The sequence below is a fragment of the Hylobates moloch genome, unplaced genomic scaffold, assembly GCF_009828535.3.
Source record: "Hylobates moloch isolate HMO894 unplaced genomic scaffold, HMol_V3 SCAFFOLD_16, whole genome shotgun sequence".
Classification (NCBI taxonomy): domain Eukaryota; kingdom Metazoa; phylum Chordata; class Mammalia; order Primates; family Hylobatidae; genus Hylobates; species Hylobates moloch.
Window position 1 is genome coordinate 61,121,666 of NW_026652291.1, and position 17,378 is coordinate 61,139,043.

Consider the following 17,378-nt stretch of genomic DNA (forward strand, 5'->3'; position numbering starts at 1 on the left):
TCCAGCCTGGGTGACAGAATGAGATTCCATCTCAAAAAAAAAAAAAATTAAATTAAAAAAATAATAAAATACATAAAGTTGGCCAGGCACAGTGGCTCATACCTGTAATCCTAGCACTTTGGGAGGCTGAGGCGGGTGGATCACCTGAGGTCAGGGGTTCGAGACCAGTCTGACCAACATGGTGAAACCCTGTCTCTACTAAAAGTACAAAAATTACCCAGGCGTGGTAGTGGGTGCCTGTAATCCCAGCTACTTGGGAGGCTGAGGCAGGAAAATCTCTTGAACTTGGGAGACAGAGGTTGCAGTGAGCCAGGATCGCGCCACGGCACTCCAGTCTGAGCGACAGAGTGAGACTGTGTCTCAAAATAAATAAATAATTGTAGAATCTACAGGAAGTTTCAAAAATAGTACATAGAGTCCTGTGTACTTTCCACTAACCTTCACTCAGCAATGACATTTTTTTGAGATGGAGTCTTGCTTTGTTGCCCTGGCTGGAGTGCAGTGGCGCAATCATGGCTCACTGCAACCTCTGCCTCCCTGTTCAAGCGATTCTCCTATCCCAGCCTCCTGAGTAGCTGTGATTACAGGCATCTGCAACCATGCCCGGCTAATTTTTTTTTTTTTTTTTTTGAGAGAGTTTTGCTCCTGTTGCCCAGCCTGGAGTGCAATGGTGCAATCTCAGCTAGCTGCAGCCTCCGCCTTCCGGGTATCAAGTGATTCTCCTGCCTCAGCCTTCCAAGTAGCTGGGATTACAGGCATGCGCCACCACACCTGGCTAAGTTTGTATTTTTAGTAGAGACGGGTCAGGCTGGTCTGGAATTCCAGACCTCAGGTGATCTGCCTGCCTCAGCCTCCCAAAGTGCTGGGATTGCAGGCATGAGCCGTGGTGCCTGGCCTAATTTTTGTATTTTTAGTAGAGACAAGGTTTCACAATGTTGGCCAGGCTGGTCTCGAACTCCTGGCCTCAAGTGATCCGCCTGCCTTGGCCTCCCAAAGTACTGGGATTACAGGTGTGAGCCAGCATGCCCGGCCCCCAGTGGTGACTTCTTATATAATTATGGTACAATATCAAGACCAAGAAATAAGACATTGCTACAATGTTAGCTATACTACAGGTCTTGTTCATTTTTCACATGGATGTGCCGCTGTGTGTATGTGTGGTTCTGTGCAGTTCTGTCCCATGTATAGATGCATATAACCACCACCATAATCAAGATACAGATTGTTTCATCACCACAAAGGAACTCCCTCATGTACCTCTTTAGTTATACCCTTCTGCCCCCACTTCTAGTCACCTGGCAACCATGAATCTGTTCTCCACCTCTATAGTTTTGTCATTTCAAGCATGTTATTTGTATATTTAATGGATTATGAATGTTTTTATAGGCACTTTTGCCTTTACCTTAGGTGTCACCATTGTCTATTTTCCTCCACCCGACTATCTTCAGATGTTTAGGTTGCCTGCCTGGCCCCTGCTGGCATTTGAGGTTGTTAACCCTGCCCAGTTGTTAATTAGACCCTGATTTCTTAGTGGACACCTGGCCACTGCCTCTTCCCTAAGCTGGCAGCTGTGGCTTCTGACCCCCTCCCCTCCAACCCCTCACCTTCCAGATGCAGGCCCTGACTTCTTGTGAGTGCACCATCTGTCCTGATTGCTTCCGCCAGCACTTCACCATCGCCTTGAAGGAGAAGCATATCACAGACATGGTGTGCCCTGCCTGTGGCCGCCCCGACCTCACCGATGACACACAGTTGCTCAGCTACTTCTCTACCCTTGACATCCAGGTACTGCAGCCCCTCTAGGACTCAGGTACCCTGAGCTTTGAACAGGAACCCTCCTACCCACCACCTCTGCATCCTGTCCCCAGCTTCGAGAGAGCCTAGAGCCAGATGCCTATGCATTGTTCCATAAGAAGCTGACCGAGGGTGTGCTGATGCGGGACCCCAAGTTCTTGTGGTGTGCCCAGGTAAGTGGCCTGCCCAGGGGAGCTACTGTGGAGGGGCAGGGGATAGTTCCAGGTCAGGCCTTTGATAACTTTATGCTCTTGCACTTCCAGTGCTCCTTTGGCTTCATATATGAGCGTGAGCAGCTGGAGGCGACTTGTCCCCAGTGTCACCAGACCTTCTGTGTGCGCTGCAAGCGCCAGGTGAGGCACATTCATCCTTTCAGAAATACTTGCTGAGCTACTGCCAGGTATTGTGTTAGACTCAGGGGAGTTTGTGTACTGGACAGCAAAATAGACATGAGCTCTGAGGTCAAAAGAGCTTACAGACTAGTCAGAAAGACTAGGCACAAGGAGAAAGGGAAGAAAGCAGAGGGAGGGAGGAAATCGGGAGGGAAAGGAAAGGGGAGGAGAAAGGAAGGAAAGAAAATAAGCCAGAGGAACTAATTATGCATAGGCATAAGTTCTAGGAAGAAAACAAACAGGAACCTGAGATCAGGGTAACAGAGTGGACCTACTTAGGGTAGAGAGGTCAGACAAGTCTTCTCTAAAATGGTTTAAGCTCAGGCCTAAACATTAAAAAGAAGCCAGCCATGCAAAGAGCATTGGGGAGAGAAAGAACAACACATGGAAAGGCCAGAGTCAGAAAAAGTGTTGTACAGCTGGAGCCTGGAAAGCAAGGCGGGAGTGGCAGGTGGTCAGAGAGAAGCCAGCTGCCAGGTCTGGAGAGCCCTGGAGGCCAAGTGAGGCAGGCGTCCGTCCGCCTTCATTCTGAGATAAAGCAAGGGTGATACTATCTCATTTATCTTTCGTTTGTTTGTTTATTTGTTTATTTATTTATTTATTTATTTTTAGAGACAAGAACTCACTCTCACCCAGGCTGGGGTCCACTGGTGCAGTCACAGCTCACTGCAGCCTCCAACTCCTGGTCTCAAATGATCCCTCGCCTCAGCCTTCCAAACTACTGGGATTACAGGCATGAGCCACTATGCCCAGCCACATTTATCTTTTAAGAAGTGTAATATTTGGCTAGGCATGGTGGCTTCCGCCTGTAATCCCAGCACTTTGGGAGGTCATGGTGGGTGGATCACTTGAGGTCGGGAGTTCAAGACCAGCCTGCCCAGTATGGTGAAACCCCGTCTCTACTAAAACTACAAAAATTAGCCGGGTGTGGTGGCATGTGCCTGTAATCCCAACTACTCTGGAGGCTGAGGCGGGAGAATCACTTGAACCCAGGGGGTGGAGGCTGCAGTGAGCCAAGATCACGCCATTGCACTCCAGCCTGGGTGACAGAGCGAGACTCCGTCTCAAAAAAAAAAAAAAAAGTGTAATATTTGATACAAAAAAAATTTCATCTACATCATGTCTGAAACAAAGTGAACACCTGAGACTACCACAGAACCAAAACACCACCAATAATGTGGAAGCTACCTGACTTACAGTTTTGAAGGCCTTTTGACAGCCATGGGGAGAATTGACCCTAGGGGAGCAGGAATGGGAAACAGAGAGACTAGTAACCAAGGCAAGCAATTGAAGCAAGGTCTGATGGTGGCCTGGAGTAAAATGGTAGCAGTAGGGATGAAGGAAAAGGGGATATGTTTGAGATGGTCTGTGGGGTAGAAACAAGGCAAAAGGAGTATGAGGTGGTAGGAGAAAATGAAAGGACCAAGGATGGCCTCTCATTTTGAGATCTGAGCAAATGGTAGGTGGCAGTGACATAAACCAAGCTGGGGAACCACTGGATGTGAGTGGAGGGGCCAGCAGGAAAGGCCAGGGGATGGGATAGTGCTCCCATGTGAAGCCTACTTTCCCTCTGGCAGTGGGAGGAGCAGCACCGAGGCCGGAGCTGTGAGGACTTCCAGAACTGGAAACGCATGAACGACCCAGAATACCAGGCCCAGGGCCTAGCAATGTATCTTCAGGAAAACGGCATTGGTAAGGCCGCCCTACTTGGCCTGTTTGCTCAGAAGCCTGTCATTGCCAGCAGCTCTCTTCCTGAGGGCCTTGAGTTGCAGCGGCAGCTCCAGCCCTGACCTCTTGTCCTTTGTAGACTGCCCCAAATGCAAGTTCTCGTACGCCCTGGCCCGAGGAGGCTGCATGCACTTTCACTGTACCCAGTGCCGCCACCAGTTCTGCAGCGGCTGCTACAATGCCTTTTACGCCAAGAATGTGAGCCCAGAGAGTTGGGGAAGGGATGGAAGGGTGGGGGGCGCCATTGGCTTTGAGAGGCAGAGGCTATTGAGTGGCCCCGGGGAAGAGAAGAGGTCAATGGGATGTAAAGCACAACTTTCTATCCCCTTACCCTTTGCTTGCTCCTCCAATGTCTCCATCTCCCCTCACCCTTACACCCCTCACGCAGGGGTTCCTGAGAGGCCAGGACCCCAGCAGTCTCCAACTTCCTCTCTCCCATCTGGGTTTCTGCCAGAAATGTCCAGACCCTAACTGCAGGGTGAAAAAGTCCCTGCATGGCCACCACCCTCGAGACTGCCTCTTCTACCTGCGAGACTGGACTGCTCTCCGGCTTCAGAAGCTGCTACAGGTCAGAGGTGGCCCGGAGAGAAGAAGACAGGGCCCAGGGTGGGCAAGAATGGAAAAGGCTCCATGCTAGGAAATGCAACAGGGACTGGCATCAAGGGGAATGTAACACCCGTCTGTCTCTCCTCCTCCTCAGGACAATAACGTCATGTTTAATACAGAGCCTCCAGCTGGGGCCCGGGCAGTCCCTGGAGGTGAGTGTTAGGACAAGCCTTTGAGAAGAGGAGATGGTGTGCTGGGCTCCCACCATGTGATGGGTAAAGGGGAGGCTTGGGTCTGGGGTCACTTGTTGCATGCCCTTTGGCAAGTTAATTGAGACCCCAGGCCTTGTTTCTTCCGCTGTAAAACGGGGGTAGTATCCACCTTGCAGCTAAGCCATTTTACATAAGACATCTTTAAAGAACCTGGTACCCAAGAAGGCATTAATACTAATTTTCTTCTCCCATTCCCAAATGATCATAATTAATTAACTCAATGAGTGTTTAATGAGACCTGCTAGTTGCAGGGCACTATTTTAGGTTCCATGAGGGCAACAGAAAGGTGTTACATATGGTTCTAACCTCTTTGACTTCTTACAGTGTAGACAGAGGTAAGTCTACAGTCTATACCACCCTGAATGTGACTGATCTTTTCTGATCTTGGAGGCTAAGCAGGTTCAGGCCTGGTTAGTATTTGGATGAGAGATTGGCTGGGAATTCCAGGTGCTGTAGACTTTAAATTTATTTTTTAAAAAATAGAGGTGGCCGGCTGGGCGCATTGGCTCATGCCTGTAATCCCAGCACTTTGGGAAGCCGAGGCGGGTGAATCACGAGGTCAGATCAAGACCATCCTGGCTAACACGGTGAAACCCCATCTTTACTAAAAAATAGAAAAAATTAGCCAGGCATGGTGGCGGGCGCCTTTAGTCCCAGGTACTCGGGAGGCTGAGGCAGGAGAATGGCATGAACTCGGGAGGCGGAGCTTGCAGTGAGCCGAGATCACGCCACTGCACTCCAGCCTGGGCGACAGAGCGAGACTCCATCTCAGAAAAAAAAAAATGTGGCCGGGCGCGGTGGCTCACGCCTGTAATCTCAGCACTTTGGGAGGCCGAGGCAGGTGGATCACCTGAGGTCAGGAGTTTGAGACCAACCTGGCTAACAAGGTGAAACCCTGTCTCTACTAAAAATACAAAAAAATTAGCTAGGTGTGGTGGCAGGCACCTGTAGTCCCAGCTACTCAGGTGGCTGAGGCAGGAGAATCATTTGAACCCGGGAGGTGGAGATTGCAGTGAGCCAAGATTGCGCCATTGCACTCCAGTCCAGCCTGGGCAACAAGAGTGAAACTCCATCTCAAAAACAAACAAACAAACAAACAAAACAGAAGTAGCCAGGAGTGGTGGTTCACACCCATAATCCCAGCACTTTGGGAGGCTAAGGCAAGAGGATTACTTGAGCCCAGGAGTTTGAGACCAGCCTGAACAACATAGTGAAACCCTGTCTCTATTTAAAAAAAAGAAAGAGGTAAGACCTTCACAGAATAAGTTAACTAGTCAAGAGATAAATAACAACCAAAAAAAAAAAAAAAACACTAAAGAGGGTATGTGTTTATGAGCCAAAAGCCAGCTTGGATAAAAGTAGGGACAAGGTCCCTGCCTCTGTATCAGATGGTCTGCCGTTGACGGCACCTCTGAGTACCCACCAGCACCACTGGGAAAGCAGGAGTTGCTGTGCTCAGTCCCTTCCTTGGAGGCTGCCTTCCCTGCCTTGTGGATATCCCAGTTTTGGAGCTTTGTGGTCATTGGCCTCCCAACAGAGGCTCCCTTCTTCCCTCATCTTTAGGTGGCTGCCGAGTGATGGAGCAGAAGGAGGTTCCCAATGGGCTCAGGGACGAAGCTTGTGGCAAGGAAACTCCAGCTGGCTATGCCGGCCTGTGCCAGTGAGTGCCAGCAGGACATGGGCATGGTGTTGGGTAGTGGGTAGAAGTGGTGAGGGCATGCCCAGGCAGTAAAGTGGGTCCTTGGGAGCAGTAGGTCTCGCAATGGATGGGAGGGAGGAGGCTTTCTGGGCAAGGGCATGGGTAGATAGTAGCAGGCAGTGTGGGCACAGGCAGGTTGTTAATCTTGTTCATCCAAGTGTCTCAGAGTCCAGCTATGTTAGACGACACACTCAGTTAATATTAGCCAACAGAACACATATTCTGCTCCCTTTTCTCCCCAGGGCACACTACAAAGAGTATCTTGTGAGCCTCATCAATGCCCACTCGCTGGACCCAGCTACCTTGTATGAGGTGGAAGAGCTGGAGACGGCCACTGAGCGCTACCTGCACGTACGCCCCCAGCCTTTGACTGGAGAGGATCCCCCTGCTTACCAGGCTCGCTTGTTACAGGTATAGCCTCCACCCAGCCTCACCTCTTAACCCACCCTACAGAAGTCACCTGGTGCAGGCTGTATCTGAGCTCCAGCCTTCCAGTATCATTACCTTCTCTCTCCTTCTGCAGAAGCTGACAGAAGAGGTACCCTTGGGACAGAGTATCCCCCGCAGGAGGAAGTAGCTGAGGGCAAGGGTCCCGATGAGGGTCCCATGGCCTGCTCCCTCAAGAACAGCTCCAGCACCAATAAAGAGTCATCTTACCACCCAGGCTTCTTGGTGGTTCTTCTTCCTGGTGCCACCATCTAGGGGCACCAGGGAAAGAGTGGGGTGGACAGAGCTTTGCTGAAAAGGGCCCCCTGCAACCTAGTGCCTGACCCTCCCTGGACTCAGGACCAGGAAGGAGTTGACACCCTGGATGGTCAAGGGAGGCCCTCCCCATCCAGCAACCTGGCCTGGGCTTCCTCCCTCCCTGCCTCCTTTCTTCCTTTCATAGAATTCGACTGGTATTTGAAGTCACCCAGTATGTATCAGGTGGGCACTGTGGGGGAACGCAGATGCACAGGTGTACACAGCAATCCAGAGGTCCCAGGCCTGACTCCAGGAAACTGGCCTCCCTGGGGAAGCCACGGTGTCACCCAGAGGTCAGATACAAGCAAGAGTATCTGAGGGAGGAAGGGGAATGAGCCAGGCTAGAGCTGAGCCGGCAGAGCAGGGCCCCCCTGCTGCGCCAGTGGCATCCAGATAGTGAGATGCTCAGATGCTGCTGCCCTCTAGTGGCCGCCAGTTCCCTACTCAGACCACGTGATTTCTGGGAAAAGGCCCTCCCTGGAGGAGAACTGAAACTTAGGGTGGGGACTGTAGAAAGGGGCGGAGAGATCAGCCGCCCAGCCAGGAGTTAAGCTGAGGTCGTCTGAGCCCTGCGACAGCCTGGACAGCAACTCAGGTAAGACCAGCCAAGCATGGGAGTCAGCCTGGGATCTAGGGGTAGAAAGTTCAGCCAGATTGGGGTTAGGGGGTCCTAGGGGTGCCTCTATTAGACTGAGGGATAGACAGAAGATCTCTAAGTCAGGAAGTGGGAGATTCAGCCTGAGAGTGAGACTGACAAGGGCCAGCACCCCAGACCCTTGTGGGCAAAGGTCAGGAGGACCTACTGCTGGATTGTTCAAGGAAGAAGGCTCATGGCCCCAGCCTCAGTGGACCGTGTTTCTTTACCATCTGGCCCTGCCCACTTCTGCTGCAGCTCCACCCCCACCTCTGCTTCCTGCCCCACCTACTCCTGGGGCCGGCAGGGGTTGGGGGTCAGAGGCTAGGTTGTGTAGGCTGTGGGGCGGTGGGTAAAGAGCCTGATGCATCTCAGCAGAGCCTACCTCTGCTGATGCTCGGGAATCTAGACAGGGCCTGTCACCAGGAACGATCACCAAAGGGAATTCTTTCCTAAACAATACATTTCTGAAAAGTCCTAAAATTAAGACCAGTGCCCAAGGTTTCCTTCCAGGTATCACAGCTTAGAATGCTAAAAACAATGTTTTGGGGGGTTTTGTTGTTTGTCATTGCTAGTGATGGCAGAGAGGAAACAATTCTGTCTCATAGAGTGTTGAAATGTGTCTAGAGCTAAGAGAAGATGGATGGGATCTCTGAGAACTGTTGCCAGAATCTAGTCTCAATGGCCAGGGTCTCAGGAGATGTTGCCTCCCAAAGTGTCTGTTCTGATGCTTCCTGCCCCTCTTATCCCCCAGGATGGCATCAGGCAGGGCACGCTGCACCCGAAAACTCCGGAACTGGGTGGTGGAGCAAGTGGAGAGTGGGCAGTTTCCCGGAGTGTGCTGGGATGATACAGCTAAGACCATGTTCCGGATTCCCTGGAAGCATGCAGGCAAGCAGGACTTCCGGGAGGACCAGGATGCCGCCTTCTTCAAGGTGAAAGGGCCTGGAAACCACTGTTCCTCTGCGTGAGGGATGGTGTATACACTGGTACACTCACCCTTGAGCACTTGCGTCTGCCTGGGTTTCAGATAAGGGACAGATTGGAGAGGAAAACTAGCTGCATCATTTGCAGAGTCCAGTACAAAATGAAAATGTGGACGCCTTGTTCAAAAATTTTAGGGATATTGGCCAGGCACGGTGGCTCATGCCTGTAATCCCAGCACTTTGGGAGGCCAAGGCAGGTGGATCACGAGGTCAAGAGATCAAGACCATCCTGGCCAACATGGTGAAACCCTGTCTCTACTAAAAATACAAAAATTAGCTGGACCTAGCAGCACATGCCTGTAGTCCCCAGCTACTCAGGAGGCTGAGGCAGGAGAATCGCTTGAACCACGGAGGCAGAGTTGTAGTGAGCCAAGATTGCACCACTGCACTCCAGCCTGGCGACAGAGCAAGACTCAGTCTCAAAAAAAAAAAAAAAAAAAAAAAATTTCCAGGGATTTCAAGATGGCAACACAGAGCACAGACCCTGCATAATCCCTTCTGAGCTCAGAGCTGTACTCCCGTAAAGCCAGTCCTGTTGGAGGGGCAGGTGGAGCCTGTAACACACTGCCTCTTCTACCCTTGCTTTCTTTCCTAGGCTTGGGCAATATTTAAGGGAAAGTATAAGGAGGGGGACACAGGAGGTCCGGCTGTCTGGAAGACTCGCCTGCGCTGTGCACTCAACAAGAGTTCTGAATTTAAGGAGGTTCCTGAGAGGGGCCGCATGGATGTTGCTGAGCCTTACAAGGTGTATCAGTTGCTGCCACCAGGAACCGTCTCTGGTGAGTTTCCCCTTGTCCAACCACTCCTAGAGTCAGCAGACTGGGGAGGAAGGATAGATGTGCGGGCTTCCCCCAGGCTTCTCATAGCTCTGCCCTGTCCATGCCCCTGGGGGGCTGCAACCCAGGTTTCCCTTCCTAGACCCGCCCATCCTTCACTGCCTCAGACCTCTCCTTTACCCTCTGTCCTTGCTCAAGACCCTGACCTTTCTCTGTCCCTCAACAATTCCACAGGCCAGCCAGGGACTCAGAAATCACCATCAAAGCAACAGCACAGTTCTGTGTCCTCTGAGAGGAAGGAGGAAGAGGGTGCCATGCAGAACTGCACACTCAGTCCCTCTGTGCTCCAGGACTCCCTCAATAATGTAAGAGATGGAGAGGGAACTGGGTGGGCCTAAGGGCAGGACAGTAACTAGAGGGAGAGGTGGGCCAATGAAAGACACTGTGTCTTGGGAGGCCGAGGCGGGCAGATCACTTGAGGTCAGGAGTTCGAAACCAGCCTTGACCAACATGGTGAGACCCCCGTCTCTACTAAAAATACAAAAATTAGCTGGGCGTTGTGGCATCTGCCTGTAATCCCAGCTACTCAGGAGGCTGAGGCAGGAGAATCACTTGAACCCGGGGGCGGAGATTGCAGTGAGCCGAGATCGCGCCACTGCACTCCAGCCTGGGCAACAAGAGCGAAACTCTGTCTCAAAAAAAGAAAAAAAAAAAAAAGACACTGTGTCCGCAGGAGGAGGAGGGGGCCAGTGGGGGAGCAGTCCATTCAGACATCGGGAGCAGCAGCAGCAGCAGCCCTGAGCCACAGGAAGGTACCACCTGCCCTGCCTCTTGTGTCATCCTCCATGCCACACCCTCTGACCCAAGACTCCCCAGTCCCACTCTGAATGACCAGTGCCTTTGCTTCCCTTCCAGTTACAGATACAACTGAGGCCCCCTTTCAAGGGGATCAGAGGTCCCTGGAGTTTCTGCTTCCTCCAGAGCCAGGTATGTGGCATTTCTGACTTCCTCCTGTGCCCTGTGCCCCTGAGGTCTTCCACCTTTGACTATGCATGCATTATCTAGTCAGTCAGGGCTTACAGCAAACTGTGCCCACATTACCATAGCCCAAGGCACTGGTTTCTAGGTGGCGAGAATTCCATATGCCTGGCCAGACTCCAAAAAGCTTGCTTCCCAAAAATACCACCCTATACACTCTCCTGGAAATCTACATTGAGACAGTGATTTCACTGGGCCAAACAGAGGCCCAATCTCAAGGGACCTTCTAGTAAACTACAAGCCCTTGGGCACTGAGCCCTGAGGCCTCATGGTGAATCACATACTAGCTACTTGCCTGAGTGATAGGAAAACCTGAGAGGAAGCCCCCTGGCTGGTGCGGGGAGGGGAGGTGGAGCTGTTCCCCTGGGGAGGGGCTGCTGCCAGCCTGCATGCTCCTCCAGCAGCAGGTAGGGCTGTTCTATCCCCAGACTACTCACTGCTGCTCACCTTCATCTACAACGGGCGCGTGGTGGGCGAGGCCCAGGTGCAAAGCCTGGATTGCCGCCTTGTGGCTGAGCCCTCAGGCTCTGAGAGCAGCATGGAGCAGGTGCTGTTCCCCAAGCCTGGCCCACTGGAGCCCACGCAGCGCCTGCTGAGCCAGCTTGAGAGGGGCATCCTGGTGGCCAGCAACCCCCGAGGCCTCTTCGTGCAGCGCCTTTGCCCCATCCCCATCTCCTGGAACGCACCCCAGGCTCCACCTGGGCCAGGCCCCCATCTGCTGCCCAGCAACGAGTGCGTGGAGCTCTTCAGAACCGCCTACTTCTGCAGAGGTGAGGCTGTTCTCTCTGGGCACCTGAGCTCCCACCCCCTACCTCTTAGTACCCCCTGGGCCCAACTTGGTGGGTCCTGCCACCTCCCTATCTGCCAGCAGATCCTCCATGTAGCCTACGCATGGCACTCCTGCACTTGTGTGTTGCACATCCTGTGTGGCCATATGCCCAGCCTGGCAGCTACCTGGCAGTTCTCCTCCAGCCAAGACAATGGAAGAGGTGGTTCAGGTAGAGCCCAGCACAAGAGTGTCATATCTTGGAGAACACCATCACACTGAAGCATGCAGTCACTATGTGAAGGTGCACAGAAGAATTGGCACAGAGATTTTGAGCCTCATGGCCTTCTCCTACATACACAGATTTGGGAGAGCTGGCACACTTCACACACTCTGGCCCTGGCTGCACTGTCTCTACCACACTCCAGGCATGCCTTAGGGTTGCGCTTCTCTCCCATCCAATTCCAGCTCCTACTTAATTCTAAACCTGAGCTTAAGAGTGGGACCAGGTGTACAGGGGGTGCAGAGTGTAGGTGTTCCCAGGGCCATGGGTACCCTAGCACTGGGAGGATGTGAGCAAGTAACAAAGGTCTGGGCACATCTGTGTTAGCAGCCAGGGCTGCTGCCTGGGAGGACTCTAAACTCTCCCAGCAGAGAGCTTGTCGGGCTGTGCTGTGATCCGCTACTTCTAAGCACTTATATGAGGCAGGGGCACACTTTCCTATTTGCACATGGGTGAGTAGCACTTAGTTCCAAGTACTTCTGACCTTGCAGCTCCTGCTCTGGCAAGACCCCCTCCTACCTCTCTACATCATGGGTTCCTCACTATTTTCTCCCTGCCTGTGGCCCTCTCTCTTCTTTTTGTTCTTCCAACCCTTGACCCTTTCTCTTTCAGACTTGGCCAGGTACTTTCAGGGCCTGGGCCCCCCACCGAAGTTCCAGGTAACACTGAATTTCTGGGAAGAGAGCCATGGCTCCAGCCATACTCCACAGAATCTTATCACAGTGAAGGTGAGCTCAGAGCAGAGGTAGAGTACCCATCTAATGAGAGCAGGGACAGTGGTGCTCCGGGAGGCGAAGGGGGTCTCCCAGTGTGGAAGGAGCTCCTGGGGGTGGTGTCTGTCCCTGATGCACTCACTGAGACGCTCTTCTCCATCTCTTCCAATACAGATGGAACAGGCCTTTGCCCGATACTTGCTGGAGGAGACTCCAGAGCAGCAGGCAGCCATTCTGTCCCTGGTGTAGAGCCTGGGGGACCCATCTTCCACCTCACCTCTTTGTTCTTCCTGTCTCCTTTGAAATAGACTCATTCTTCACACGATTGACCTGTCCTCTTTGTGATAATTCTCAATAGTTGTCCGTGATAATTGTGTCCTGAAAACCCTCGCACACACTGGCTGGTGGAGAACTCAAGGCTAATTTTTTATCCTTTTTTTTTTTAAATTTTGAGATATACACCCTCTTTCATCTGTAAGGGACTAGGAAATTCCAAATGGTGTGAACCCAGGGGGCCTTTCCCTCTTCCCTGACCTCCCAACTCTAAAGCCAAGCACTTTATATTTTCCTCTGAGATATTCACTAAGGATTTAAATAAAATTTTATTGAAAGAGGAATCAGTATCTGATTTTCTGGGAGAAGAAGGTAGCAGTGGTCACAGACAGAGATGTGAACTTAAGAGTGGGGCACTGGGGTTCTCTTCCTGCTGACATCTCCAGCCTCTTTCCTCCCCTCTGCCCACAGGTTCTGGCTAAGATGCTGCCTGGGCCCTGTGGGTCCTGGGCCTGGCACTCTACAGAGGTACCCTCTGGGCAGATAAGATTAGGGTGTGGGTTGGGCACCAAGCCTTCAGCCAGGCACTATAGCCACCAACTTCACATGGTAAAGTCTGGGCTCCACAGTTCTTGCTAGAAGGCCCCAACATTGGGCCTGAGGTTAGTTAGACTGGAGGTCTAAATGAAGAGGAGACACTTGAGGGTGACCTGAAACTATGGTCTAGAGGCCCTGGGGCCTGAGAACAGAGGAGTCAGAAGAGTTGCTGAACCTGTACCTGCTGTTACTGGCACCTCTTCCTCCAGCACAAATTTCACTGTCACCCCAGCAGGGTACTCCCAAACTGGATTCCTTGCTCTATCTAAGCCCCATAAAAGACACTCTGGCCGGCTGGGCGCAGTGGCTCACGCCTATAATCCCAGCACTTTGGGAGGCCAAGGTGGGTGGATCACTTGAGATCAGGAGTTCAAGACCAGCCTGGCCAACATGGTGAAACCCCGTCTCTTCTAAAAATACAAAAATTAGCCAGGCGTGGTGGCGGGCACCTGTAACATCAGCTACTTGGGAGGCTGAGGCAGGAGAATCGCTTGAACTCGGGAGGCAGAGGTTGCAGTGAGCCAAGATCGTGCTATTGTACTCCAGCCTGGGCAACAAGAACAAGACTCTGTCTCAAGATTTAAAAAAAAAAAAAAAAAGCACTCCGGCCTAGACTGCCATGTCATGCTGTTCATGAGACTTGAGGGCTCCAAATTGGCTGACACTCCTTTCCCTTTCCCCCATGTTCATCTTACTACCAAACTGGAATTTTTTCCTTCACCACAAGGCCACTTGTCACCTACTTTTTTGTACACTCATTTCCAGCAAACTAGTTCCAACCCAGGCCACAGCCTTCAGCTTCTTTCTTCCTGCATATGACACCAGCTTAGCTCTCCAGACTTCCTCCTGTCATTTCACTCTTCAGCCCTCAATGGCCCACACACATGATCAAATCTGGATGCCTAAGTCCTCCTAGGACCTTCTTGCTGCCTCATTTGACAAGCTTCAGTGCTGCCTTTGAGCCTCCCTGCCTCCATGGACCTCCCTTCTTCCCTTCAGTCTTGTCCATCATTCCCCTGGGAAGCCAAGCGCCTAGACATTCTCTGCACTAGCAGTGAAGAAATGAGGTACTGAGTGCAGAGGTGTACAAACCCTGTTGTGCCCTCAATGTGATGCAATGTGATGAAACCCTTCCTGGACCTTCTTTGTACAAGGTCTAAATTATCTCCTTGACTTCCATTTTATTTTAATTATTTTGATTAAAAACAAAAACTTGGCTGGGTGTTGTGGCTCACACCTGTAATCCCAGTAATTTGAGAGGCCGAGGTGGGTGGATCACCTGAGGTCAGGAGTTCGAGACCAGCCTGGCCAACATGGTGAAACCCCGTCTCTACTAAAAATACAAAAAATTAGCCAGGCGTGGTGGTAGACGCCTGTAATCCCAGCTATTTGGGAGCCTGAGGCAGGAGAATCGCTTAAACCCAGGAGGCGGAGGTTGCAGTGAGCCAAGATCACACCACTGCACTCGAGCCTGGGCAACAAGAGTGAAACTCCGTCTCAAAAAAAAAAAAAAAAATTTTTTTTTCAGCTGGGCGTAGTGGTTTATGTCTGTAATCTTGGCACTTTCGGAGATCGAAGTGAGAAGATTGCCTTAGCCCAGGAGTCTGAGACTAGCCTGGGTGATAGTGAAACCCTACCTCTACAAAAAATTCTTTTTTTTTTTTTTTCTGAGACAGAGTCTCACTCTGTCGCCCAGGCTGGAGTGCAGTAGTGCAATCTTGGCTCACTGCAACCTCCACCTCCTGGGTTCAAGTGATCCTCCTGCCTCAGCCTCCTGAGTATCTGGGATTACAGGTGCGCGCTACCATGCCAGGCTAATTTTTGTATTTTTAGTAGAGACAGGGTTTCACCATGTTGGCCAGGCTGGTGTTGAACTCCTGACTTCAGGTGATCTGCCCACCTCAGCTTCCCAAAGTGCTGGGATTACAGGTGTGCGCCACCGCGCCTGGCTCTCCAAAATTCTTAAAAATGCGCCAGGTGAGGCCAGGCATGGTGGCTCACACCTGTAATCCTTGCACTTTGAAAGGCCCAGGTGGGTGGATCACTTGAGGTCAGAAGTTCGAGACCAGCCTGATCAATATGGTGAAACCCCGTCTCTACTAAAAATATTAAAAAAATTAGCTGGGCATGGTAGCACATGCCTATAATCCCAGCTACTTGGGAGGCTGAGGCAGGAGAATCGCTTGAACCCAGGAGGCAGAGGTTGCAGTGAGCCAAGATCGTGCCATTGCATTCCAAGGCTGGGCAATAAGAGCGAAACTCCATCTCAAAAAAAAAAGTAAAAAAAAAAAAAAGCCAGGTGTGGTGGTGTGCGCCTATAGTCCCAACTACTTGACCTCCTAAAGTGCTGGGATTACAGGTGTGAGCTACCATACCTGGCCTCCTTCCATTTTCTATCATACCCCACATCCAATTCATCAGCAAATCCTGTCGCTTGCTATTCCTTCAATATGTATGCAGGGTCTGACCACTTCTCTCTGTTTCCATCAGCAACACTTTGGAACAAACTACCACCATCTCTCATGTCTCCTCCTCTGCTTCCTTCACATCTGTTTCCACTCGTGTCTACCTTAAGCTATTCTCAACACAGTAGAGATCCTTTTCACAAATAATTCTGGTCATGTCACTCCTCTGCTCAGAACCTTCCACTGGGTCCCAAATCACCCAGGGTAAAAGCCCAAATCCCCATGAGGACCTCTGAGGTCCTGTGATGGGACCCTGCCGTCCTCTCTCTCTCTCTCGCCCCTTGCCATTCTTCCCCTGTCACTTTGCTCCAGGCTCCTTGAACCCACCAAACACATTTCTACCTCAGGGTCTTTGCATTTGCTGGTTCTTTTGTCCAAATTACTCTTCCTTCAGGTAGGCACATGACTTACCCACTTTCTTCAAATTTTATCTCTTAGGAGAGGGGGCAAGGCTTCCCTGAGTACCCTCCCTAAATAGCAGCCATCATTATTCTATCCTCCTATGCTGCCTCATTTTCTTCATAGCACTTATGGCCACTTCATGTCTGTCTGTCTGTCTTTCTTTCTTTCTTTCTTTTTCTTTCTTTCTTTCTTTCTTTTTCTTTCTTTCTTCTTTCTTTCTTTCTTCTTTCTTTCTTTCCTTTCTTTCCCTTTCTTTCTTTCTTTCTTTCTCTTTCTTTTTCTTTTTCTTTCTTTCTTTCTTCTTTCTTCTTTCTTTTTTCTTTCTTTCTTCTTTCTTTTCTTTCTTTTTCTTTTTTTTAAGACAGAATCGCCCATGCTGGAGCACAGTGGTGCAGTCATGGCTCACTGCAGCCTCGACCTTCGGCCCAATCGATCCTCCTATCTCAGACTTCTGAGTAGCTGTGACTATAGGCATGTAATTTGAGAGGCCAAGGCGGGTGTCACCTGAGGTCAGGAGTTTGAGACCAGCCTGGCCAACATGGTGAAACCCCGTCTCTACTAAAAATACAAAAAAATTAGCCGGGCGTAGTGGCACACGCCTGTAGTCCCAGGTACTTAGGCGGCTTAGGTAGGAGAATTGCTTGAACCCAGGAGGCGGAGGTTGCAGTGAGCCAAGATGGTCCATTGCACTCCAGCCTGGGCGACCAGAGCAAAATTCCATTTCAGGAAAAAAAAAAAAAGGCTCCCAAATTGAAGGGGACTATAAGAAGACAGGGTCAGCTCAGCTGCAGTAAGAGATAAGTCTTAGGAAGAAGCATGCCCTGGAGTCAAGGCAGAGAAGGGCATTCTAGGCCAAAGAAATGGCTGTGCAAAGGTAGGAGGCATAGGGACAAGGGTTATTTGTTATTACAACCATACCTGTTAAATTTACACAAATAATTGTTTGAGAATATGGCTTTTCCAGGCTAGGAAGTATGTGCTGCATCCAAAAAAGCTAAAGTCTATTTCAGCTGGGAGAACACTGACAGCTGGGAAAGGACCACGTGTGGCGTGCCCATAACCTAAGTTGTTCAGATTTAGGAAGTGACGCCAGTAAGTCCTTTCGGAGTTTCGTGTAAGACTGACTTCTTCAGCTGGGGGCACAGTGGCTCACACCTGTAATCCCAGCACTTTGGGAGGCCAAGGCAGGCAGATCACCTGAGGTCAGGAGTTCGAGACCAGCCTGGCCAACATGGTGAAACCCCTGTCTCTACTAAAAAATACAAAATTT

The 17,378-nt window shown here is 51.0% G+C and overlaps 2 protein-coding genes across 4 annotated transcripts in view; both read left to right on the plus strand.

Annotated features, from left to right (window-relative positions):
* Positions 1 to 7,088, plus strand: part of RNF31 (ring finger protein 31) — a 13,532-nt gene extending 6,444 nt beyond the window's left edge. For 2 of the 3 annotated variants that reach the window (XM_032180092.2, XM_032180093.2), the window contains 10 exons: positions 1,612 to 1,785; positions 1,869 to 1,967; positions 2,058 to 2,147; positions 3,764 to 3,878; positions 3,994 to 4,112; positions 4,369 to 4,482; positions 4,615 to 4,672; positions 6,296 to 6,392; positions 6,674 to 6,842; positions 6,955 to 7,088. In XM_032180092.2, the coding sequence (XP_032035983.1) occupies positions 1,612 to 1,785; positions 1,869 to 1,967; positions 2,058 to 2,147; positions 3,764 to 3,878; positions 3,994 to 4,112; positions 4,369 to 4,482; positions 4,615 to 4,672; positions 6,296 to 6,392; positions 6,674 to 6,842; positions 6,955 to 7,008 (1,089 nt within the window). In that variant the 3' untranslated portion in view covers positions 7,009 to 7,088. Of the gene's footprint in view, positions 1 to 1,611; positions 1,786 to 1,868; positions 1,968 to 2,057; positions 2,148 to 3,763; positions 3,879 to 3,993; positions 4,113 to 4,302; positions 4,483 to 4,614; positions 4,673 to 6,295; positions 6,393 to 6,673; positions 6,843 to 6,954 lie in introns of all 3 variants that reach the window. The other variant, XM_032180091.2, reaches the window with a different exon arrangement.
* Positions 7,089 to 7,382: 294 nt separating this feature from the next.
* On the plus strand, positions 7,383 to 12,696 carry IRF9 (interferon regulatory factor 9). The gene is made up of 9 exons (XM_032180094.2): positions 7,383 to 7,770; positions 8,564 to 8,744; positions 9,391 to 9,574; positions 9,806 to 9,936; positions 10,305 to 10,383; positions 10,487 to 10,558; positions 11,038 to 11,379; positions 12,271 to 12,386; positions 12,546 to 12,696. The coding sequence occupies exons 2-9, from the start codon at positions 8,565 to 8,567 to the stop codon at positions 12,618 to 12,620; spliced, it is 1,179 nt and encodes a 392-aa protein (XP_032035985.1). The 5' UTR covers positions 7,383 to 7,770; position 8,564; the 3' UTR covers positions 12,621 to 12,696.
* The last annotated feature ends 4,682 nt before the right edge of the window (positions 12,697 to 17,378 follow it).